This window comes from Hyperolius riggenbachi, chromosome 10, assembly GCF_040937935.1.
Source record: "Hyperolius riggenbachi isolate aHypRig1 chromosome 10, aHypRig1.pri, whole genome shotgun sequence".
In the NCBI taxonomy this organism is placed as follows: domain Eukaryota; kingdom Metazoa; phylum Chordata; class Amphibia; order Anura; family Hyperoliidae; genus Hyperolius; species Hyperolius riggenbachi.
This window is the reverse complement of record NC_090655.1, coordinates 239,154,938-239,180,480: the sequence shown is the minus strand read 5'-3', so window position 1 is coordinate 239,180,480 and position 25,543 is coordinate 239,154,938. Positions and strand designations below refer to the sequence as shown.

General features: G+C 45.6%; 1 protein-coding gene across 2 annotated transcripts in view; it reads left to right on the top strand.

Annotated features, from left to right (window-relative positions):
- LOC137534995 (zinc finger protein 665-like) overlaps positions 1 to 25,543 on the top strand; it is a 465,617-nt gene that overhangs the window by 6,630 nt on the left and 433,444 nt on the right. The window contains exons 8-10 of one of the 2 annotated variants that reach the window (XM_068256754.1): positions 7,311 to 7,454; positions 7,765 to 7,894; positions 11,492 to 14,051. In XM_068256754.1, the coding sequence (XP_068112855.1) occupies positions 7,311 to 7,454; positions 7,765 to 7,894; positions 11,492 to 13,272 (2,055 nt within the window). In that variant the 3' untranslated portion in view covers positions 13,273 to 14,051. Of the gene's footprint in view, positions 1 to 7,310; positions 7,455 to 7,764; positions 7,895 to 11,491; positions 14,052 to 25,543 lie in introns of those variants that run through there. The other variant, XM_068256753.1, reaches the window with a different exon arrangement.

Below are 25,543 nucleotides of genomic sequence, written 5' to 3'. Positions count from 1 at the left end.
CCTTCACTGAGAGGGGCGGGGGAGAGGCGGCGATGCGCGTCTGATAGACTTGCTGAGAGGCAGGGCTGCAGCCGTTAGCCCTGCCTCCAGGAAGAGCAAAATTTACGACCAAGTTGGTCATTGATTTTGCGGGAGTTTGGGGGTGAAGGGACCTCCATTTAGCCGCGGGATAGCGGCGTTTTAGCAGGGGCACACATGCCCCTGCTAACTATGAGCTCCGAAGCGAGATTTATTCTCGCTTCAGAGTCTCTTTAAATAGTCCTCCCCTAGCATTCACTGACCTTTTAGTGGACCCCCTCCCGTGCTCCCACAGGCCTCCCATTGAGGCACCACAACTCCCAGGATGCCCCCATAGAAGAACCACAACTCCCTGTAATGCCATTCTAGGTACTGTGGTGCTATGCTCGGTACTGTGTAGTGCCATGCTGGGTGCTGTGGTGCCTCTGTGGGGCATTCTGCATACCGTGGGGTGCCATGCTGGGTGATGTAGCACCTTTACTCTGCCTGGGGGACATGCGGGGCACCCCAGAATAGATCCGGGGCACGTGCCACTGATCTTTGGGGCTAGCAACGCCCCTGGGATCACTTTTTGCACAGAAATCCAGCAGAAACCGAATGCTAAGGAGGTTAATTTTATAAATAGTTTGATTAAAAAAAGACAACAGTCCAAAAAATAAAACAGCCCTAGACCCGCACATATCCCAGTTGATCCAGGGAAAGGCAAAACACCTTACAAGGCCTGGGTCAATTAGCCTTAAAAGGAAAAAAACTACTTCTCAACCCCAGATGGCAGTCAGATAAATCCCTGAATCGACTCTCCTGGGAATTACCTAGTAATTACCTAGTAATTATAGCCCTGGATGCCCTTCAATGCAAGAAAAGCATCCAAGCCCTCTTTAAATGTAGATATAGAGTTTGCCATGGCTACTTCCTGAGGTAAGATATTCTAGATATTTTTTTTAAATCAATGTTTTATTTTATTTTCCGATTTTTATATCCAAATAAAGACAGCATTTTTACACCAATATTTTATTAATTATGTATACAGCCAAATTACAATCAGTACTGTTTATGCCTGCCTAAGAAACACATTGGGCTTGATTCATGAAGCTGCACTGCTAAAGCAGCGCACCTCAATGTGAAGCAGCAGCCACTATGCATGCCTTACATAGCAGTGCTCGCTGCTATATAAGGAGCGTGCCTTCCTTAGATAGGAGTGTGCCTTCCTTAGATAGGAGCGTGTCTTCCTTAGGAGCGTGACTGCCTTAGATAGGAGCGTGTCTTCCTTAGGAGCGTGCATTCCTTAAATAGGAGCGTGCATTCCTTAAATAGGAGCGTGCCTTCCTTAGATAGGAGCGTGCCTTCCTTAGATAGGAGCGTGCCTTCCTTAGATAGGAGCGTGCCTTCCTTAGATAGGAGCGTGCCTTCCTTAGGAGCGTGCCTTCCTTAGATAGGAGCGTGCCTTCCTTAGGAGCGTGCCTTCCTTAGATTGGAGCGTGTCTTCCTTAGATAGGTGCGTGCCTTCCTTAGGAGTGTGCCTTCTTTAGATAGGAGCGTGCCTTCCTTAGATAGGAGCGTGCCTTCCTTAGGAGCACGCCTTCCTTAGATAGGAGCGTGCCTGCTTTAGGAGCTTGCCTTTCTTAGATAGAAGCGTGCCTTCCTTAGATAGGAGCGTGTCTTCCTTAGGAGCGTGCCTGCCTTCCTTAGGAGCGTGCCTTCCTTAGGAGCGTGCCTTCCTTAGATAGGAGTGTGCCTTCCTTAGATAGGAGCGTGTCTTCCTTAGGAGCGTGCCTTTCTTAGATAGGAGCATGCCTTCCTATACATAGTAACTATATATAGGAAGGCACACTCCTACCTAAGGAAGGCACGCTCCTATCTAAGGAACGCACACTCCTAAGAAAGGCATGCTCCTTACATAGCAGCAAGCACTGCTTTGTAAGGCATGCATAATGGCCTCTCCTTCACAGTAAGGTGCGCTGCTTTAGCAGTGCAGCTTCATGAATCAAGCCCATGGTTCCAACTTGAATAGAATCCCCCCTCCCCCTTCTCCCAACCCCACTCCTTCTCATCCCTCCCCATTTGCTCTTTCTCAATTCTGTTTGCTATCCTTTGGTGGTTTAATACATAAGATGAAGTGTGGTCTTTGCGGCGCTCACTATGTTTAAAGGTGAACAAGATAAAGGTTGGAAGCTATCTCACCGTGTATATAGTAGGTGCTGTTCCCGCTCTCTTGGCTGAAATGGCTCATTGGTGTGCTCCAGCCACATGGGTGGAAGGAAGGCAGAACATGCGATACACAGTAGTAGAATGCGGGCACCATGCAGTGCAAAATGATCATTTATTGTACTGTCAGTCCAGCAACATCCAGCGTATCCAGACAGTTGTACAGTTACCAACAGCTGCATGTGCTTGTGTCACTTTGCTTTTAACCACTTAAGCCTATCTGGACGAACATTCTCGTCCAGATAAGCTGCGCACACTCCCGTGGGTCGCCGGCAGTTAGCCCAGCGATTAATGAATGGGATTATAGATACCATTCATGATCAAAGCCCCACACAGAAAAAACGACAGCCTCTTATCAGAGGCTGCGGATTTTCTGAGTAACAAAAAGTTTCCCATCCTCCTAATGCTTCCTGGAAGCGTACAATCACGCTTCCAGGACTCTTTGACTGTGGCCATCTTCTGGCCAAATAGTAAAACTACACCCACATCCATTTTTTATTAAATAAATACATTTTTTAACATGTAAAATTAGCTGTTTACCTCCCACACCAAAAATTTCCCAAATAACATTTTTTATAAAAAAAAATGAGAATTGAAAACAAAACAAAACATAAATAGTTACCTAATGGTCTGAACTTTTTAAATATGCATGTCAAAGGAGTATATTAATATATTTTTTTTTAATTATGGACTTGTGAATAGTGATGGACGCAAATTGAAAAAATGCACCTTTATTTCCAAATAAAATATTGGCGCCATACATTGTGATAGGGACATAATTTAAATGGTGTAATAAGCGGGACAAATGGGCAAATAACATACATGGGTAGCATGTATTAATTTCAAACTATAATGGCCAAAAACTGAGAAATAATGATTTTTCCATTTCTTTCTTAATATTCCTGTTAAAATGGATTTTGAATAAAAATAATTCTTAGCAAAATGTATCACCCAAAGAAAGCCTAATTGGTGGCGGAATAAACAAGATGTAGATCAAATCATTGTGGTGAGTAGTGATAAGGTTATTGGCAAATGAATGGGAGGTGAAAGTTGCTCAGATGCAAAAAATAAACAACCCTGTGGGCTTAAGTGGTTAAAGTAAACCTGAGATGGCAAAATAAAAAGATTTTATACTCACCCAAGGCTTCCTTCAGCCCCATGAGCACAGATGCGTCCCTTGCCTTCCTTCCGAGTGCCTCTGTTCGGGTGGTATCTGTCCCGGTTATCTGGCTCAGTCGCGCCAGTCGGCTCGTCTGTGTATACGCGACTGAGCCAGAATACCGGGACCTATACCACGCAAACAGAGGAACTCAGGAGGATGGCGAGGGATGCATTTGTGCTTGTGGGACTTGATGAAGCCCTGGGTGAGTATAAAATCTTTTTATTCGGCCATCTCAGGTACACTTTAACATCGGTGCAGAGATGCGTGGTGGGGAACTAGGATGATCGGCTGTCTGGTTAAGCTGAATTTTGCTGGATCGATACTACAGTATATGATCGTTTTGCATTGGATGGTGCCCGCATTCTGCTTTGGTGTATCTCAACCTTTAATGGCTTACTTCACTATGTATCCATCAGACCTCTAATCAACCAAGCATGCCTTTAAGCTGTTGTTCATGGGCATACCTCGAAGAGTGGTAGAACATAAGGTGTCCATTTTCGGAACAGTTTTTTTAGTCCCCTTTTCATTATCTAGCATTGCTTCAAGCTTGTCAAGATGCAAACTATAGGAGACGTCATCTTTAGCATTGAGTAGCATAGGAGTAGTTGTATATATCCAGTGGCTGGATAGTGTACTGGTTAATGGCACTGCCTTTGACATGGGAGACCAGGGTTCAAATCCTGGCTAGGGTCAGTACCTGTTCAGTAGGGAGTTCAAGGCAAGACTCCCTAACACTGCAGGGTGGCCTCTTGCAGCTCTTGAGCGCTTTTAGTCCAACAGGAGTAAAGCACTATACAAATGTTTGGATTATCACAGACACAGAACATTTATCTTGTGCTTTGCTGATCACCAGCAATCAGCAAAGTGCTGCTGCTAATCTATCCCTATGGACGAACACGCTGAAACCAGCGCAGGAGATTTGGGCGCAGCCGGCGCCACCATAGGCTGTAATAGGAATTACGGCTATAGCAGTGCACAGGGAGTAACTTCAGCACCATCAAAAGACGGAGCTGAAGTTACTTTTAAAACATAATTATTTAATTCCCCACTATCCATGGCGGCCTGGAGGGGGAATAGTATTTAATACAGCCGGGACTTGTGCAGCAGCAGGATCAGCCATATACCGGCTGAATCATGCGCACAAGTCTCCAGCGCTGTTATCTCTCGTACGCCCCCTATGGATACATTCACACGGCAGCGTTTGCGTTTTCAATCAACTGCAAATCCGCTGCATGCAGCTTTTGGGGGGGGGGGGGGGATCTCGCTGTAATTTTCATTCTATTGAAAAGGAATCACAAGCGCAAATTGCAAGATTTTGGCCGCAAATCACGATCGCGGCCTAACGGTGCTCCAAGAGCCAAGTGTGAACTAGGGAGACTTGCCCAAGGTCTCCTACTGAATAGGTGCTGGCTTACTGAACAGGCAGAGCCATAATTTTAACCCAGGTCTCCTGTGTCAGAGGCAGAGCCCTTAACTATTACACTAGCCAGTAATATTAATAATTATTATTATTATTGCGGTTGTATATTACTTCCTAGGCAGCTGCCAGGATGAGATGGCCTATCTCCGGTATCTTATCTTCTGCTGCCACTGCAGTGGTGCCTTCCGCAAGTTTGGGTGGAGAATGAAATAAATATAGCCCTGTTTTTACACATTGCTACCAAGAATTTGGAGACCTCATACCAGAACATAGCTATTGGGGAACAGTCCCAGATACTAATCGGCATATTGGGCAGCAGTTATTGTAATGAGGGTCAGCACGGTGGCGTAGTGGTTAGCGCTCTCGTCTTGCAGCACTGGGTTCCTGGTTTGAATCCCAGCCATGTCAACATCTGCAAAGTGTTTGCATGTTTTCCCTGTGTCTGTGTGGGTTTTCTGTGAAAACTGTTCAGTAACTGACCAATTCGTAACGGTAGGGGCAGTGTAGCCCAGGGGGCATGGAGTAGACCATTTAGGGTGCTTTCTCTAAGGCTACATGTGAGAAGTCAGTAATGTCCAACACCCAGTCTCTTACATGTCCAGCCAGACATGCCAGATAATATTTTCTCACGTCAGGCATCCCCAGCCCACCCAAGTCCTTAGGTACCTGTAACCTTTTTAACTGTATTTTTGCTCACTTCCCTTTCCACAGGAAGTGGCTAAAAGTCTTATTAAGTTTGATAATGTTGTTTTATAAAAAGGGGCGGGGTCTGCATGGGAAATAGGAGTTTACCAAAACTGACCATTTTTACGATGGCTGCTTCACCTGCCAATCCCAAAGGAATTGCCCAGCCATCCAATTGTTGAAGATAGTCCACATTTTAACCACTTTTACTGTGAATGACCTCTTTCTAAATACTGTAGATGGCAAAAACGTTTTCCTCCATACAGACATCATGTCCCTTTGTCTGTTGTACAACCCTAGGGACAAACCGCTCATCTGCAAAGCTTTTGTATTGGCCTCTGATGTATTTATACCTGTTAATCAGGTCACCTCTCAGTTGGCCTTTTTCCAAGCTAAATAAGCCCAGTTTGTCCAACCTTTCTTGGTAAGTGAGATCTTCCATCCCTCTGATTAATTTAGTTGCCCGTCTTTGTACCCGTTCTAGAAGGTTAATGTACTTTCTGCAGTGTGGTGCCATAAACTGTATCCCCATACTCCAGATGTGGCCTCACAAGTGATTTATACAGAGGGAGTGGTATACCAGCATCTCAAGATATTATTTTCCGTTTTATGCATCCCAGAATTGTATTTGCTTAAAGAGAACCAGAGACGAAGCACCCTCATGTAATTTATTACATTTATCAGTGGGAACATGACAGTAAACACCTACCCTGCTTTTAGTTTCATTCTTATCTGCTTAATTAGTCTATTATCAGCTGTGATAAGAATCCCCGACTGGCTCAGTCTAGGTTTGACCTGGAATCATTATAGCTGAGTCACTCTTCTGTGGAGTCTTTTCAAGCCCAAGCCTGCCACCTCCTGGCTTAGATTTCCTGCTTTGCATACTGAGAGCTGTGATGACATGGGAGGGGCTGCTGCTGCTGCTGAGAGAGAATCTCTGAAACAGACAAGTGTGGCAATATGATCTGTGTACTCTGTGTGCACTCTGTCTGCATAGATAATGATGACTGCAGTTTCATTCCTACGAGAGAGACTTCCCACAGGCAGCTGCACATCATACCAAAATGAAAGCACACAGATGAAAGGCTGCTGCAGCCTAGTCTCATATAGCCTAGATAGCAGCCTAGTCTCATATAGCCTAGACAGCACATCCAGAACAACTCATAACCCGGAAGCAGAAGGAATATGAGCCATATTTGATTTTTCCTGGAGCAATAATGGATAAAAACACTAAAGAAGGCACACCAGAGTGGCGAAATTATCAGGTAGAGCATTTATTCTTTACAAGCTATCGACTGATATGTTTATTTTGTGTGAAACATTCATCTCTGGTTCCCTTTAAGCTGCTGCTGCTTAGTATTGTATATGGTTATTTACCTTGTTATCACCCAGTATTCCCAAGTCCGTATCCAAGTTTGATGTTCCCAGCTGTATGACTTTTGTTTTATAGTGCTCTACAATTAGTACGTCCAAGTTGCCTGACTTTACATTTATCAACATTAAATTTAATCTGCTATGTGCCTGCCCATATGGCCATGTTGTCAAGATGTTCTTGTAATATGTCACCATCTGTCTTAGTGTTTATAATTCTGCATAATTTTGTATCAACTGCAAAGATGGCTACATTACTCTGCATTCCGTCTACTAAATCATTAATAAATAAATTGAAAGTAATTGGACTAAGTACTGACCCTTGCGGTACCCCACTGCTAACAGTTGCCCATTTTGTATATGTTCTGTTTACCAGAACTCTTTGCCTTCTATCCCTTAACCAGTTCTCTAACCAGATACACACAAGTTTATCTTTTATCATATATTCAGAATGGAAACGAGAACACTATAAGCTTTACTAGTAAAGAAGAGGTGAAAGAGGAGGAGGCGGATGGAGCAGACAGTGAGATGGACGAGGCGGACCTCTCAGAAGGACACAAAGATCTCTTTAGCGACTATGTACTGCAATATCAGGTAGGTGAAACTGAGGGTTTACAATTTAAAGCAAATCGGAAATGAAAATAGACAATTGTAACTGTAATCCTACTCCTATGACTTTTTTTTGGCTGATTATTAACCCTTACAGTAAGGGAAAAAAGGAACACAGCCTACAGTTGTATCTGTGCTTGGCATTATGTATACAGGTGTTTATCTCATCATGTCACATATCCGTTCAGGTGCCCTTTAAGTGTTCCACTCTCTGAATTGATATTCTTCTATAGAGTCTTAGTTAACTAATTCTAATGTGTTAATTATACTTTCTTTTATGATTGTTTGGATTCAGGCTGAAGAACTGACTGATCTAAAAATTGAGATTAAAGAAGAAGAAGAGGAGACAGAAGTGACGGGTGGCCGGCAGTGTATGGAGGAGGGAGACATGATGGTGACCAGTGAATTAGGAATGCCAGTTTCAGGTGAAGAAATAACCTTACTTGACCTATTCTATGCTGACACTGAGATCCTCTCCATTCCCTCATTAGTTATAAGCTGTTTGCCATTAGTATTAATTAAAGTTATTTAGCCGGACTCTATATTCCTTATAATAGTCCTAGCTCTATAACATGAAGGTCTATAGATGCGGATGTGCTTTTCCTTTGTACCATACAAGTGGGATCACAAATAGGTACGCCGTGCAAAGCATGCTGGGATCAGGCAAATCAGAATGCCGGGGAGAACACAACATCCGTCACCACACTTCTCATCCCCTCCCTTCCTTCATCCCACAGACAGTCACACTTCCCTCTGCTGCACTCACCACTGCCATGTGAGATACAACAGGGTCATCAGAGTTTAGTAAGGACCACCCACGTGTATTACACCCTCACATGCTATCTGCAGTGTCACATGACCAGCAGCGCTCCTGTGTGCTCTGTAGCATAGTGATTCCCATACAGTCCAGTGTCTCCAGACCAGCCTGGAAGGTGTTGTGTATTGGTAGGCATCATGATTACTTTGCATGAAGGTGCAGAAACCTGTGCAGCATGTGGCTACAGAGGACACGGGTCCATCAGAAGCTCAACACCAATATCTCTCCGGCTGCCAGCTGGATGCAAAAGTAGATCCAACATTACTGTGGAAAGGGATCCATTTATCTGTATTTCTGTACATAACTCTCTGTGCCACTTTTTGTCCCATTCACTTTGACCATTTCCACCATTTACCCTAGATCTATACTCCTCCATCTTTCCATATCTTCTTTCTCTCCCTCCACCTCTTGTTCTGCCTCCTATATGTTACATCTGGCCTTCCTCTATCACCACCACCTCTCTCCCACTAACCTACCTCCATCATCACCACCACCTCTCTCCCACCTTACTCCATCACCACCACCTCTCTCCCACCTACCTCCATCTCCATCTCGTCTCCCCCACCTACCTCCATCCCAACTAACTTTCTCACACTTACCTCCATCACCACCACCACTCCCCCACCTACCTCCCTGACCACCACCTTTCTCACACCTACCTTCATCACTACCAGATCTCTCCCACCCACCTCCATCTCCACCACCTCTCTCCTACCTATCTCCATCTCCCCCACCTCTCTCCCACCTACCTCCATCTCTACCAGCACCTCTATCCCACCTACCTCCATAACCACCACCTCTCTCGCCCACCAACAACCATCACCACCACATCTTTCCCACTTCTGCCTCCACCACTTTTTTCCCTACTTTTCTTCATCTCTACTATCTTTCTCTTCCAACTCTGCCTCCACCACTTTACTCTCACCTTTCTCCATCTCCACCACCTTCCTGTCCCACCTCTGCCTCCACCTCTTCTCCTCCACCTACCTCCATCTCCACCTCTGCCTCCACCTTTTCTCCTCCACATTTCTCCATTTCTACCACCTTCCTATCCCAGCTCTGCCTCCACCACTTCTTTCCCACCTACCTCCATCTCCACCACCTTCCTGTCCCACCTCTGCCTCCACCGCTTCTCTCCCATCTACCTCCATATCCGCACCTTTCTGTCCCATCTCTGTCTCCATCACTTCTCTCCCACCTACATCCATCTCCACCACCTTCCTGTCCCACCTCTGCCTCCACCACTTCTCTCCCACCTACCTCCATCTCCACCACCTTCCTGTCCCACCTCTGCCACTACCACTTCTCTCCCACCTACCTCCATCTCCACCACCTTTCTGTCCCACCTCTGCCTCCACCACTTCTCTCCCACCTACCTCCATCTCCACCACCTTCCTGTCCCACCTCTGCCACTACCACTTCTCTCCCACCTACCTCCATCTCCACCACCTTCCTGTCCCATCTCTGCCTCCACCACTTCTCTCCCACCTACCTCCATCTCCACCACCTCCCTGTCCCATCTCTGCCTCCACCACTTCTCTCCCACCTACCTCCATCTCCACCACCTTCCTGTCCCATCTCTGCCTCCACCACTTCTCTCCCACCTACCTCCATCTCCACCACCTTTCTGTCCCATCTCTGCCTCCACCACTTCTCTCCCACCTACCTCCATCTCCACCACCTTCCTGTCTCATCTCTGCCTCCACCACTTCTCTTCCACCTACCTCCATCTCCACCACCTTCCTGTCCCACCTCTGCCACGACCACTTCTCTCCCACCTACCTCCATCTCCACCACCTTCCTGTCCCATCTCTGTCTCTACCACATCTCTCCCACCTTTATTCATCTGTACCACTTTTCCGTCCCACCTCTACCTCCACCACTTCTCTCCCACCTTCCTGTCCCACCTCTGCCTCCACCACTTCTCTCCCACCTACCTCCATCTCCACCACCTTCCTGTCCCATCTCTGCCTCCACCACTTCTCTCCCACCTACCTCCATCTCCACCACCTTCCTGTCCCATCTCTGTCTCCACCACTTCTCTCCCACCTACCTCCATCTCCACCACCTTCCTGTCCCATCTCTGCCTCCACCACTTCTCTCCCACCTACCTCCATCTCCACCACCTTCCTGTCCCATCTCTGCCTCCACCACTTCTCTCCCACCTACATCCATCTCCACCACCTTTCTGTCCCACCTCTGCCTCCACCACTTCTCTCCCACCTACCTCCATATCCACCACCTTTCTGTCCCGCCTCTGCCTCCACCACTTCTCTCCCACCTACCTCCATCTCCACCACCTTCCTGTCCCATCTCTGCCTCCACCACTTCTCTCCCACCTACCTCCATCTCCACCACCTTCCTGTCCCACCTCTGCCACGACCACTTCTCTCCCACCTACATCCATCTCCACCACCTTCCTGTCCCACCTCTGCCACGACCACTTCTCTCCCACCTACCTCCATCTCCACCACCTTTCTGTCCCGCCTCTGCCTCTACTACTTCTCCCCCACCTACCTCCATCTCCACCACCTTCCTGTCCCATCTCTGCCAGCACCACTTCTCTCCCACCTACCTCCATCTCCACCACCTTCCTGTCCCATCTCTGCCTCCACCACTTCTCTCCCACCTACCTCCATCTCCACCACCTTCCTATCCCATCTCTGCCAGCACCACTTCTCTCCCACCTACCTCCATCTCCACCACCTTCCTGTCCCACCTCTGCCACGACCACTTCTCTCCCACCTACATCCATCTCCACCACCTTCCTGTCCCACCTCTGCCACGACCACTTCTCTCCCACCTACCTCCATCTCCACCACCTTTCTGTCCCACCTCTGCCTCCACCACTTCTCTCCCACCTACCTCCATCTCCACCACCTTCCTGTCCCATCTCTGCCTCCACCACTTCTCTCCCACCTACCTCCATCTCCACCACCTTCCTGTCTCACCTCTGCCACCACCACTTCTCTCCCACCTGCATCCATCTCCACCACCTTCCTGTCTCACCTCTGCCACCACCACTTCTCTCCCACCTGCATCCATCTCCACCACCTTCCTGTCCCACCTCGGCCTCCACCACTTCTCTCCCATCTACCTCCATATCCGCCACCTTCCTGCCCCACCTGTCTCCATCACTTATCTCCCACTTTCCCAATTAAAAAACAGCAACTATAAACATTGTTTCATATTTTTCCCCCAACAGACAAAATTGAGGTGAGAAACCCCTCGGAGGTCCATCCTATTCCACCTCCAGATGGCGCTACAGAAGATGATGGCATCACACAATGTTCTCCTATCACTGGAAATACACATCATAGAGATCACAGTGCAGATGGATCACCCTCTGATCCTGAGGAAACTTCTGATCAGTCACATTCTTTTGCTGAGGACTTTTCCAGTAACACAAGTGCTGATAGATGTGGAGCTGGTAACCAAGAGTGGCTTCCTTATTTATATTCAGAATGTGGGGAAGGCTTTCAGTTTAAAACAGACCTTTTCTCTCAACAGGGGTGTCATACAGGTGAGCCTAGTTTTGCGTGCTTAGTCTGTGGAAAAGCTTACACCCGTAAAGACCATCTTCTCAGTCACCAGAAATGTCACACAGGCGAGTATCGGTTTTCATGTTCAGAGTGTGGGAAAGGTTTCAATACTAAGCAACATCTCCACAGACACTTGAAACTTCACACTGGCGAGCGGCCTTTTTCATGTTCAGAGTGTGGGAAAAGCTTCTCTCAGAAGAGTAGCCTAATTAAGCATCAGGCATGTCACACAGGCATTAAACCTTTTCCATGTTCAGAGTGTGGAAAGAAATTTTTAACAAAAGTTGACCTTGTTAGACATTTCAGAAGTCACACAGGAGAGAAGCCTTATTCATGTTCAGAATGTGGGAAAGGATTTACTGATAGTGGCAATCTTCTTAAGCACATGAGACGGCACACGAGCGAGCCTCCTTTCTCATGTTCAGAATGTGGGAAATTTTTCTTTGAGAGGAATAACTTTCAGAGACATTTAAAAACTCACACAGGCGAAAGGCCTTTTCCATGTTCAGAGTGTGGGAAATGTTTTACTCAGAATAGAAATCTTATTATGCACATGAAAATTCACACAGGTGAGAGCCCTTATTCATGTTCAGTGTGTGGGAAATGTTTTATTGAAAGTGGAACTCTTGTTACGCACATGAGAAGACACACAGGCGAGCCTCCTTTATCATGTTCAGAATGCGGAAAAGGTTTTTTTGAAAGAAAAAGCCTTCAGAGACACCTGAAAACTCACTCAAGTGAGAGGCCTTATTCGTGCTCAGAGTGTGGGAAACTGTTTACTGAAATTAGAAATCTTAATAAGCACATGAGAGGACACACAGGTGAGAGGCCTTTGTCATGTACAGAGTGTGGTAAAAGTTTTATTGATAGTGGAACTCTTGCTAAGCACATGATAAGACACACAGGAGAGAAGCATTTGTCATGCTCAGAATGTGGGAAAAGTTTCTTTGAGAGAGATAGCCTTCAGAGACATTTCAAAACTCACACAGGCGAGAGGCCTTATTCATGTTCAGAATGTGGGAAATCTTTTACTCAGAGTGGAAATCTTAATAGACACATGAGAATACACACTGGAGAGCGTCCTTTTTCATGTTTAGAGTGTGGGAAAGATTTCCTTGACAGAGGTAACTTTCACAGACATCAGAAAACACACAGAGGAGACAGACCATATTCGTGTTCAGAGTGTGGGAAATGTTTCCAATTTAAAGCAGATCTTTGTAATCACCTGAGAATACACACTGGCGAGCGCCCTTATTCATGCTCAGAATGTGGGAAACGGTTTACTGATAGTGGAACTCTTCGTAAGCACTTAAGAAGACACACCGGCGAGCGTCCTTTTTTATGTTTAGACTGTGGGAAAAGCTTTTCTGAGAGAGGAATCCTTCTGAAACACATGACAACTCACACAGTCACAATGAAATTAGAAACAGCTGAACTGATCTGATGATTGAAGAGGAGCAATGATTTGGGTGGTGACACGTCTGGTTCTGTTGTGATTTTGGCTTTGAGGACTTTCTAAAAGGAAAGATGAATTTATTGTGTAATCAGAGCTGCCTTTCCTGCACAGGAAGTGATGTCTGTGAGCACAGCATTTATATCTGTATTTCTGGAGTGATATTTCACAGGCTGACCTCTTCTGTCACTAGAAATCTGGATGATGGGGAGGAGGAGTCTCTAAGAGATTGCTCCGCTTCGAAGCTATAGGTGGAGTCTGGTGGGTGGAGGGATTTGCTCGGGACTCCAGTGGTGACATCTCTGTGCCATCATTTCTGGCTCTGCTGCTGACATTTAGCTGTTGCTGAAAACTTTCTGGTGTTCCCACCCACCTTGTCATGTGACTGCCATTGGTTTGCTATTCTTAGTTTTGGTGTCCCCGCCCCCACAGTGACCAGCCAATCAGACACAGAGTCAGGAGACTTGGCTCTTATAATGTTAGAGCCCTGATTGCTTCAGCAGTAAAGTGAGAAGACTTTTGCTTCCACAACTCACCAGTCACACCAGCACCAGCAGTCCTCATTAAGATTTTTTTTTATTTTGTTAAATTCCATAAATAATAATAGAAATATATAGAATAAGAGTAGATGATGACTGTAAGACGGTGAGGGGTTAGGAAACCCAAATCTCTTTGTAGATGAAATGTTATTTGGGTGATTATGGGTACACATGTGACTTATGTTGTAAGCTTTTACTTTTTGTTGTGGAAAAAGTAATAAAAAGCATCTATATATAAAACCAACAAGACTTGTCTTCTGTCACCTCAGGCTGGGGAGGAGCAACACAGATCCTGGGGAGGACGAACAGCATAGTTCCTGGGAAGGAGCAGCATAGAACCTGGGGAGGAGCAGCATAGATCCTGGGGAGGAGCAGCATAGATCCTGGGGAAGGAGCAGCATAGATCCTGGGGAGGAGCAGCATAGATCCTGGGGAGGAGCAGCATAGAACCCGGGGAGGAGCAGAATAGATTCTGGGAAGGAGCAGCATACTGTATATCCTGGGGAGGAGCAGCATATATAGTACCTCTATATATAATGGCCTCCTTTTTACTCCTCTCATAGTTACTGCACATGTAGTGGCTCCTAAGTTGAGCTTGTACAGGGTCTAGATAAAATGGGACCCCCGAGTTTCCCTCCAATTTAGAAGTGACAGATGCAACCCCCCTACTCACAGATAGCAGTCTTAGGGGGTCTTTAACACACCCCCCACCACCACCACAACCCTGGATGGGATCAACAGGACTTCCTCTTCCCCCCCCCCCCCCCTTCCCTTTCTAGAGTTGGCAGCATTAGGAGCCTCCCCAACAATCCTCTTTGATTAGGCGGGCTTTGCTATCCCCTCCCCCCTCAGGTAGCAGCATTAGGTTGCCATTGCTCCCTCTGCCGTAGATAGCTGGATTGGAGGGAATTTTGTCCTCCGGTAGTATTAGGGTGTCCACCCCTGGCTTGATATGCAGAAGAGTTCATGTAGTGGAGCACCAGTGTTCTCCCACCTCCATCCCTGCAGTGTCGCTGTCCGACGTGGATGGAGACAGAAGAATGCTGAATAAAGAAAAGGGAAGTTTGGCGGCCGGACAGCTGAGATCACTCCACTGCATGATGTAAATTGGGGCCAAACATTGACTTAAGGGGGGGAGACCTGGGGGGTTGAAACAGCCAGTTCTGGGGCCCTGGGCATTTGCTCAGTTTGTCCCTATGGAAGCGCTCCTTGTCACGACAAGTCAAGGTAAGATGAAATCAGTGTGCACTCACTTGGAATGAGGAAAGTCCATCTACTCTCACACACAAATGCAAACAGATCAGCACATGGGGATGAAAAGAATTAAGCCTCAAAAGTATTCCTTCCCCGGACATTCTGGACGTCCTAGACAGCAAGGCACCAGATCTTTTGGATCACAGGTTTGGGATTAGGGAATCCCTGTTTATGTATTATAAAGAATGCTTGGTGAAATTTGCCTTCTTATAACAGAAGGAAACTTGCAATAATTCAGCTGTAAGTGAACATTTGTGGTTACCCACAATGCACCACTACTGAATATACAAATTATCTCTTTTCGCCCCTGTAAGCTGGGCAAGCATTCAGAACCACTGGTGTATAGCTTTAAATATTACACATCCGCGTATGCCGCGATCATACCCCAGTGATATCTATATTTTTTCTGATTGTTCTCAAAAAGGGCTCCAAGGTTAGGGCAAACACCAGGGGGGACAGCGGGCAGCCCTGCCGGGTTCCATTTGTTATTTCCAGGGTGCTGGACAGCGTTCCATTAACTTTAACTCTGACTGTCAGATCTCTAATAGCTATTGGCTATTCCTCCAGTGACGTCACTATCAGTGAGGAAGGAGGTGTGTCTCACTAACACACCGCTACACGGAGATCCGGGACAGCTGCTTTCCAAGCCGGCGGAAGGACGCTGCCTCACTTGCGCTGGAGCCGGGCAGTCCTGCCCGACGTCACTGTGTTCACCAATCACAGTGGGTCTAAGACTCTCCCGTGTAGTGACTGGACGGGGCTCACGGGATTGAGCAGCTCCGCATCCTTTACATCTGATCTGCGTGGGGGGATCGTGAGTATGTCACTCTAAACCCTGTGAGACTTTGCTTCATGAGGATTGATCTTATTCATGTTCCTATTGCGGACTCTATTGGATTTCTCTATTCTAGCAACCTGAATATAATGTGAAGTGAAGCTAATATTACGTGGTGTCTATGCTTATTACTAATACTGGAGACACTTTATACTTCCTAAAGTGCTACAAGTTTGATCTAAAACTGATTTGATTCTTTTAATATTTTAAGTTTCAATTTTATGCACACTATTTTTTCAACTTTTTTCCTACTGCAGTAGGTTAGTGGAGGTGATTTCTGTGGGCATGTGTACATGGTCTGTTGCTATATTCAATTGGAAGTTGGTGGAAACACCCACATCTCCACCTACAGCTGTTTATTTATATATTGCCATTTTGGTGAATTTTATTAAACCAGTTACTTTTTAGCGCTGCCTAGTATTCATTATTACACTAATATGTAAATGGACTAATCAAAATCTTGCAGTGAAAAGCATTTGACCGGTCCATTCTCAAGCGGCATAGATTTACAGTAGCATTTGCATAATTCTGCATCAACTCAGAATATTTACATAGTTCAAGTCAAGCAGAAAGCTGGCATTGAGCCAAAACTTTGCACCAAATGCCTTTAGACCTCTATGGTAAAGGAATACGGGGACACACAGAAACACCTGTAGACATTCGCGGAAAGTGGAAGTAGTTTTATACTAAAATGCGTTTAGATGTCCGTGGCATATGGATGCGGAAACATAGAAACCCCTATAGAAACCTATAGCAAATCTAGTCGCGTACGAGAGAATTTGCCGGTGGGAGACTTGGGCACAGGATACAGCCGGTATGGCTTTTCCTGCTGGTGCACAAGTTCCTGATGACGTTAATTACTATTCCCCCTCTAGGTCGACGTGGATAGTGGGGAATTATGTAATTTGGTTTCCAGCTATTGCTGGTGGCTGAATTACAGTGTTTTAAAAGTAACTTCAGCTCTGTCTTCTGATGGTGCCAAAGTTACTCACTGTGCACCGCTATAGCCGTAGTTTCTATTACAGTCTATGGTGGCGCCGGCTGCGCCCAAGTCTCCTGCGCTGGATTGGCAGTGTTCGAATCTAGGCTGTGCTTTCATCTGCAAATCATTGCAAAAATTAAACATCTCATTCCACCAGAAGATCTTCCATTCCTAGTTCACGCCTTCATCACATCACGGCTGGACTATTGCCTTGCCCTCTATGCAGGCCTCCCAAACAAGGACCTGTACTGCCTGTAATTAGTACAGAATGCTGCCGCCAGATTGCGAACAAACCAGCCTCACCACTGTCACATTACACCGACTCTTCACTCACTGCACTGGCTACCTGTAAAATGGAGAATATTCTTCAAGATTTGACTGTTTTAAATCCCTACACCACATGGGCCCAGGGCCCTGGATACATCAAGGACTTGCCGAAGCTGCACTTCTCACAACCTCAGGTCAGCAGGATCCATAAACCTGGTCATTCCCAGAGTGCACCTCAAAACCTTTGGAGCCAGAGCTTTCTGTCATGCTGCCCCTACCATTTTGAATTACCTACCACACCCAGTAAAGACATCCCTGGCTATTTTATATCCAGACATAAAAATCCACCTGTTTAGCCTGCTATTTGCAGACTTTTAGAAATCTTCCTCTGTGCCACAATTTCTGGTCTGAGCCATGCTTATGTGCTTTGAGTCCTATGGGAGAAAAGCGCTTTACAAATGTTATTTGTTGTTGTACACCTCTGTAGTATATGGATGGAAAACACAGAAACCTATAGATGCTCGTGGCAGTCTAGGGGTTAATACCTAAAAGTCTCCTTCTAGACTTGGTTGAAAAAAACCTTTCCTAAGGGTACGTACAGACATACGATAACGATCGTTCGTTCTGAACGACGAACGATGTGAAAGGAGGTATCGGCCGATGATCGTTTGAAGAAAGGCTACTTTGAACATCGTTGGTGTACGAACGATCTTGGAACGAGCGTTGCGCGCGCAACATGATGTATAAACTGATTTCAAACACAAGTGTCAAACTGTTTGAGCATGTGCAAAGCTTTGAGAACGAACGATCAACGACCGATCGTTGTACAGACATTACTTTTTGAACGATGGTCGTTGGAAAAGATCTGGCAGAATTGATCGTTCTTTACCAATGACATATCTCGTTGGTCGTTCGTTTTAATGATCGTTCGTGCACTTTTTTAACGAACGATCGTCGGACAATGCCGTCGGTAACAATCGTTTTAAACGACTATAGTCGCATGTCTCTACGCACCCTTATAGTCTGAAACTATAAAGACCATTTGGCCATGCCAGAATTCACATTCGATTTAACAGAATACCCAGATAGCTTATGGTGACCCAGAACCACTAAGGCTGCATTTCCACTTGTGCGGTGCGAATTGCCGCGGTAAAAATTTGCATGCGGATGCGAATTTCGCATGCGGGTCCATGCGAATTTTCATGCAAATTTGCATGGATGACGATGCATGTGAATTTAACCATGGCAGTGCTGGTGTGCTTTTCCATTGTTTCTATGCGAATTTGCATGAAAATTCACATACTCAAACCTCGAATTTCCTATTAAATACATTGTATGCGATTCGCATAGCGGTATGCGGTATGCAAATTCTGATGGCTCTGCCATGCAAATTTTTTCTGCACAGAAAAATGCAAAGGAATCCTGACAAGTGGAAACAGTCCCATTCACTTGTATTGCTATGCGAATTTGCATGCGGAAAAACGCATGCAAATTCGCGATAGTGGAAATGGGCCCTGAGACATATCACAGGAGTGGACTGGACAGGGATCTCTGCAGACTTACAGGACAACTGAAGCGAGAGCGGTATGGAGGATGCCATATTTATTTCCTTTTAAACAATATGGGCTTGTTCACACCTAGGACGCTTTTTTTTTTAAAGCGCAGGCGATTTTCAAAATCGTCCTAAAAGCGCTTGTGCAATGATTCCCTATAAGTGTTCACATACGAGCAATTCGATTCCGACCTGCTCACCAAAGCGCTGCCTGTACCATTTTTGGGACGATTTGCCTATAATGGCAGGTATAGGGAAATCGCAAAGCACTTGAAAAAAGCGATTTGTATAGCGATTTCAACAAAAAGAAATGGGCAAGCACCATCAACCACTCCATTAAATATGGAGAATAAATATGAGTGTGCAGAAAGGAACCCACAACCAATATCTAAATTTCTACAGAACAAGCAGTTCCCTTAATAACCGCGCCACTTAATGAATGTATCAAAAAATATATGACAACTTTATTATTCACACAAGGGCAACCATAAAAACACTTAAAAACAAGTAGAGCACACAATAATACTGCATATATATTATATGTAGAAAAATATGAATATAAATCAGTTCACACAAAGCCATATAAATCTGGGCCCAGATGAAGCTGTGGACTTGAGGCAGCGAATCGCGACGGCCAGCGTAGGGCACGCCGCCACTGTATCCACATTGCCATACCGGTAAGCGCTAGCCCCCTTTCTTCTTTCTGTCACTTCCCCCTTTTTTCCTATCCACTTCACCTGGTAGTTTGCTTCTCACTATGGATGGTTTTTCATGGTTTCATTCCATCCTCTGCTGATATCTGCACACGGATTTCCGTTATTTCACTTGTTACACTGAGATGCTATTTTGCACATAGGGTTGGTCTATACCTTGTAAAATTATCGAGATACACTTTTATATTTATATGGCTTTGTGTGAACTGATTTATATTCATATTTTTCTACATCCTACTAATATAATAAATGGGAAAGTTCGGATGTTTGTCACTCGATCATGCAAAAACGGCTGAACGGATTTGAATGAAATTTGGCACACACATAGTACATTACCTGGAATAAAGTATAGGATACTTTTTATTCTCATAACCAAAAAGAGACAAATACAAATTTCACTGGAAAATGTAAACTGCAGCCATTCTTACATTGTTACACTGGAGGTGTGTTTAGCTTCTAAGGGTAGAATGGTTAATTTGCATATATTCAGCAGTGTTGCTCTGGGAGACTTCTCAAGCTCACTCCAACCTGAATTATCGCAAATTCTTTCTGTTTTAGGAAAGCAAACTTTTGTTTTTCTTAACATCTTAGTAAGGGGGCTTTTAGGACCATTGTAGTCCCTTACACACTCCAATGAGATCTGGGTCACCGTGAGCTTGCTGGTTAGTCTGTTGAGGATCAAACAATCCGAAACAGTCTGTATGTATGTTGGATTATTATGGCTCTGTACAAATTAACAAGCTGACACATCATTGCATTCCAGCAATTCTGGAGGTGTGTTTAGCTTTTAAGGGTAACAATGGTTAATTTACATATATTCAACAGTGATGCACTGGGAGACATTTTAAGCTCACTCCAACCTGAATTATCTCAAATTCTTTCTGTTTTAAGAAAGCAAACTTTTGTTTTTCTTACTCTGTCAATGGCAGGTTTCTTAAACTTTGCACAGTTGGTCACTGGGTGACTGGGATTAATATTCAGAAAAGTGGGTGGAGCCTACAAAAGCTAATCAAAATTCACCTATTGATTTTCAAAGGAGTGGAGCCACAGCCAATTAGATTTATTTCATTTCAATGCCAATTATTGATGCCAAAGACCGCAAAGCTCACAAACTAGGTCATCCTTGAGTAATTCTGCGTTAAGATTAGAAAGATTAGAAAAAGTGGGCAGAGGTAACGTCACTAGCCAATTACATACCCGGGCAACGCCGGACGACCAGCTAGTATAATATATATGCAGTATTATTGTGTGCCCTACTTGTTTTTAAGTGTTTTTATGGTTGCCCTTGTGTGAATAATAAAGTTGTCATATATTTTTGATACATTCATTGAGTGGTGCGGTTATTAAGGGAACTGCTTGTTCTGTAGAAATTTGTATAGCGATTTCTTCTTGCTTTTTATAATAAATACATTGTATGTATTCATTTCCTGGTCAAAGAGTTCACTTCCTGACTAATGTCAAGAAAAAAAAAAAGAATAATTCTGCAAAAGTGCTTAGAAAGGCGCTTTACTAAAAACCATTAATGCGCAGGTAAGCACCAGGAGGCGCTAAAAAAATCACTTCTAATCTGTGGCTGTTACTGCTGCTGGCACAGTGGCAGCTGCTAATCAGTGGCTGTTACTGCTGCATGCACATTGGCAGCTTCTAATCTGTGGCTGTTACTGCTGCTGGCACAGTGGTAGCTGCTAATCAGTGGCTGTTACTGCTGCTGGAACAGTGGACTGGTATTACAAATGTGTACCTGTCACAAACACACAGGTGCCGAACAGGCACAGTGACACTGCGTACGCTCACATAGGTAGGTAGGTGCACTGTGAAAAACAGGTAGGTATATGCAGTGATGGGTATTACAAATCTGCACCTGTCACACACACGGTACCGTACAGGCACAGTGACATTGCGTGCGCTCACGTAGGTAGGTGGGTGCACTGAGCAACAGGTAGGTATATGCAGTGATGGGTATTACAAATCTGCACCTGTCACACACACAGTACCGTACAGGCACAGTGACACTGTGTGCGCTCACGTAGGTAGGTGGGTGCACTGAGCAACAGGTAGGTATATGCAGTGATGGGTATTACAAATCTGCACCTGTCACACACACACACAGGTACTGAACAGGCACAGTGACACTGCGTGCGCTCACATAGGTAGGTGGGTGCACTGTGCACAACAGGTAGTTATATGCAGTGATGGGTATTACAAACCTGCACCTGTCACACACACAGGTAGTCACTGAATGTGCTGGGCCTGGCAGTGGAACAGTAGGAATTACCACCAAGGGGCCAAAGGCCAGCTGCGACTGACTGGGCTGTATATAATGCAAGTGGGCAACACAAAACAAAAAAAATAGATCACAAGAACAAGATTAGCTCTCAAAAGAGCTGTTGAGGGGTGCTTTTTTAGCAATAAGAATCAGAAAAGAGCAAGCTAACAAGCCTACAAGAGCCTAACTAAGCTTTCCTTATATCTCTCTCTGCAGCAGCTCTCCCTTTTCTAATTACTGCAGGCACACGAGTGAGTGAAATGGGTGACGCTGCCTTCCTTTTATAAGGGGGGTGGGGCTCCAGGAGGGAGTGTAGCCTGATTGGCTACAATGTGCCTGCTGACTGTGATGTAGAGGGTCAAAGTTGACCCTAATGATGCACTATGGGGGCGAATCGAACTTCCAGCAAAGTTTGCGGTTCCCCGCGATCGCGAACCCCGGAAGTTTGTCGGTTCCCGTTCGCCGGCAAACCGTTTGGGCCATCTTTTGGCGAAATCCAAATCACTTTTTCTCCTAGGTCAGGGGGTAGTCAAACTTTTTAGACAAAGGGCCAGATTGCTGTTCTAGAGAGTGCTAGGGGCCAAACAAGTGAAATGATGCACAATTTTTGTGGATATCGTTTAGGTACACTATGCCATTTGACATTTTGACAAATAAAACATTTCCACGTGAAATAACCCATATACTGAGTGCAGCTAGCACAGTGGCAGCTGCTAATCAGTGGCTGTTACTACTGCTGCTGGTACAGTGGCAGCTTCTAATCAGTGGCTGTTACTGCTGCTGACACAGTGGCAGCTGCTAATGAGTGCCTGTTACTGCTGCTGGTACAGTGACAGCTGCTAATCAGTGGCTGTTACTGCTGCTGGCACAGTGGCAGCTGCTAATCAGTGCCTGTTACTACTGCAGGTGCAGCTACAGTGACTGTTACTGCTGGTGGAACAGTGGCAGCTGCTAACCAGTGGCTGTTAGGCCTTGTTCACATTACAAATCGGCAGCGCTATCGCTAATTGCTGAGAGATTTGATTAGTGATTTTAAAAGCACTTTTTCCCCTTTTGCAGCACTTTTGTAAGCGCTTTTGTGGAGCAATGATTTTTTTACACTTCCTGACGTCAGTCAGGAACTGAATTCTTTGACCCGGAAATGAATAAACACAATGTATTTATTCATAAAAGCGCTCAGGAAATCGCTATTTAAAGGGTGATTTCCCTATACTTTCCATTGAACACAAACGCTCAGAAAATGGTACAGGAACCGCGTTTGCGATTCAATAGAAAGCAGAGCACTCAAGTATAAACACTCTCATAAGAAATCATTGCACAAACGCTTTTAGAGCGATTTTAAAAAATCACCAGTGCTTAAAAAGAATCGAAAACGCTCATAGGCCTCAATTCACTAAAGGGTGCTAATTGTTAGCGCGCCAGTGAAAAGGCACTTAGGATGCGAAAACGGCCGCTTAATGTGCTAATATGCACGCAAGCGTCTGCGCACGCAAAGGTTAGTAATGCGTTGTGCGCGCAAAACGTTGCACCATTAGAGCGCAAAATAGCCTGAAAAGCTATTTTACATGCGAACGGTGCGATGTTTCATGCACACCGGTGCAATGTTTCGGCCGCACCAACTTAACGCGCGATCAGTAACAGCTTTGGACGTGCAAATTACTTAGCACCCTAGTTTGTATGTCCAAAGCTTTAAGGCGTGCTAACTGTGTTAGCACCCTTTTGTGAATCAAGCCCATAGTGTGAACAAGCCCTCACTGCTGCTGGAACAGTGGCAGCGGATAATCAGTGGCTGTTAGGGCTCATTCACACTATGAGCATTTCCGTTTTTTTATGCGCTGACCATTTTAGAAATCACCTTAAAAGCGCTTGTGCAATGTTTTCCTATGAGAATGTTCACATGTGAGTGTTTCCATTTCCATTTTCTGAGTGCTTTGGCTCAATGGAAGGTATAGGGAAATCGCAAAACGTTTGAAAAAGCGCTTTGTATAGCGATTTCCCGAGCAAATGAATAAATACAATGGGCTTGATTCACAAAGCGGTGCTAACTGTTAGCACGCTTGTGAAAAGCCCCTCTTCACGGCTAAAGTTACGTTGTGCACGCTAACTTGTGCTCACGCGCAGAGTCCCGCGCGCAAAACGTCGCATCGCGGTGCGATAAAAATGGCGCACCCGATGCGACTATAAGGGCGGCGCATCGTTTTCATCACACCGCGATGCGACGTTTCGTGCGCACCGCACTGTGTGCGTGTTGCTAAGCGCAGGGAAAAGCACTTTTATAAAAGCTGAAAAAAACGATCAGTACTTGCGATTTATAATGTGAACTAGGCCTTACTGCTGCTGGCACAGTGGCAGCTGCTAATCAGTGGCTGTTACTGCTGCTGGCACAGTGGCAGCTGCTAATCAGTGGCTGTTACTGCTGCTGGCACAGTGGCAGCTGCTAATCAGTGGCTGTTACTGCTGCTGGCACAGTGGCAGCTGCTAATCAGTGGCTATTACTGCTGCTGGCACAGTGGCAGCTGCTAATCAGTGGCTATTACTGCTGCTGGCACAGTGGCAGCTGCTAATCAGTGGCTGGTACTGCTGCTGGCACAGTGGCAGCTGCTAATCAGTGGCTGGTACTGCTGCTGGCACAGTGGCAGCTGCTAATCAGTGGCTGTTACTGCTGCTGGCACAGTGGCAGCTGCTAATCAGTGGCTGTTACTGCTGCTGGCACAGTGGCAGCTGCTAATCAGTGGCTGTTACTGCTGCTGGCACAGTGGCAGCTGCTAATCAGTGGCTGTTACTGCTGCTGGCACAGTGGCAGCTGCTAATCAGTGGCTGTTACTGTTGCTGGCTCCTACTTGCCACAATGCAGCTATGGCCTGCGGGCCGCATGGAATTAACAACTGTAGAGAGCTTTGGGGGCCATCAGAAATGGCTCGCCGGGCTGCATTTGGCCCCCGGGCCGCCTTTGGACATGCCTATCCTAGGTGATATTTTCACACCTCATAAATAAAATGCCCTTTAAGCCACCAGCAAGCAAGAAAATACTCAGAATAATTTTGTCACCTACTTTTTGGTGAGTGCAAAAACGTTTTTTAAACAGAAGATGAAAGGAGAAAACTCCTAGGAGAAAATGTAAGGGCTTTTTCACACCGGGGCAGTATGTTTACAGCACCCCACTGCCGGGCAACAAAAGTCTAAAGCTGGCTTATAGTCTGAAACTGTCCTGAAAAGGTGAATTGGAACCATTGGTTGCAGAATTAGTTCTAATTACCTATTACATATATTGTGTATAGATAGACATATATCATTAGGGAAGGCTAGACAACATTGGAACATATATATGGTATAAAAGTACAGTTCCTTATTTGTCATAAAATATTTGTAGATCTAGTCTAGAATTTAGTCCCAAAGGGGAACGTGTCCCCAGTTTCCATATCCAGAAGGCCTCTCGTTTAAGTAACTTATTGTAAAGATCTCCTCCCCTTAATGAAGGAGTTATTCTTTCTATGCCTTGGAACCTAAACCCTGACATATTGCCTGCTATCTGGGGGGCACACACAGCTGCCTAATACAGCTATCTGGGGGCACACACAGCTGCCTAATACTACTATCTGGGGGCACACACAGCTGCCTAATACTGCTATCTGGGGGGGCACGCACAGCTGCCTAATACTGCTATCTGGGGGCATACACAGCTGCCTAATACTACTATCTGGGGGCACACACAGCTGCCTAATACTACTATCTGGGGGCACACACAGCTGCCTAATACTACTATCTGGGGGCACACACAGCTGACTAATACTGCTATTTGGGAACACACACAGCTACCTAATACTGTTATCTGGGGGCACACACAGGTACCTAAT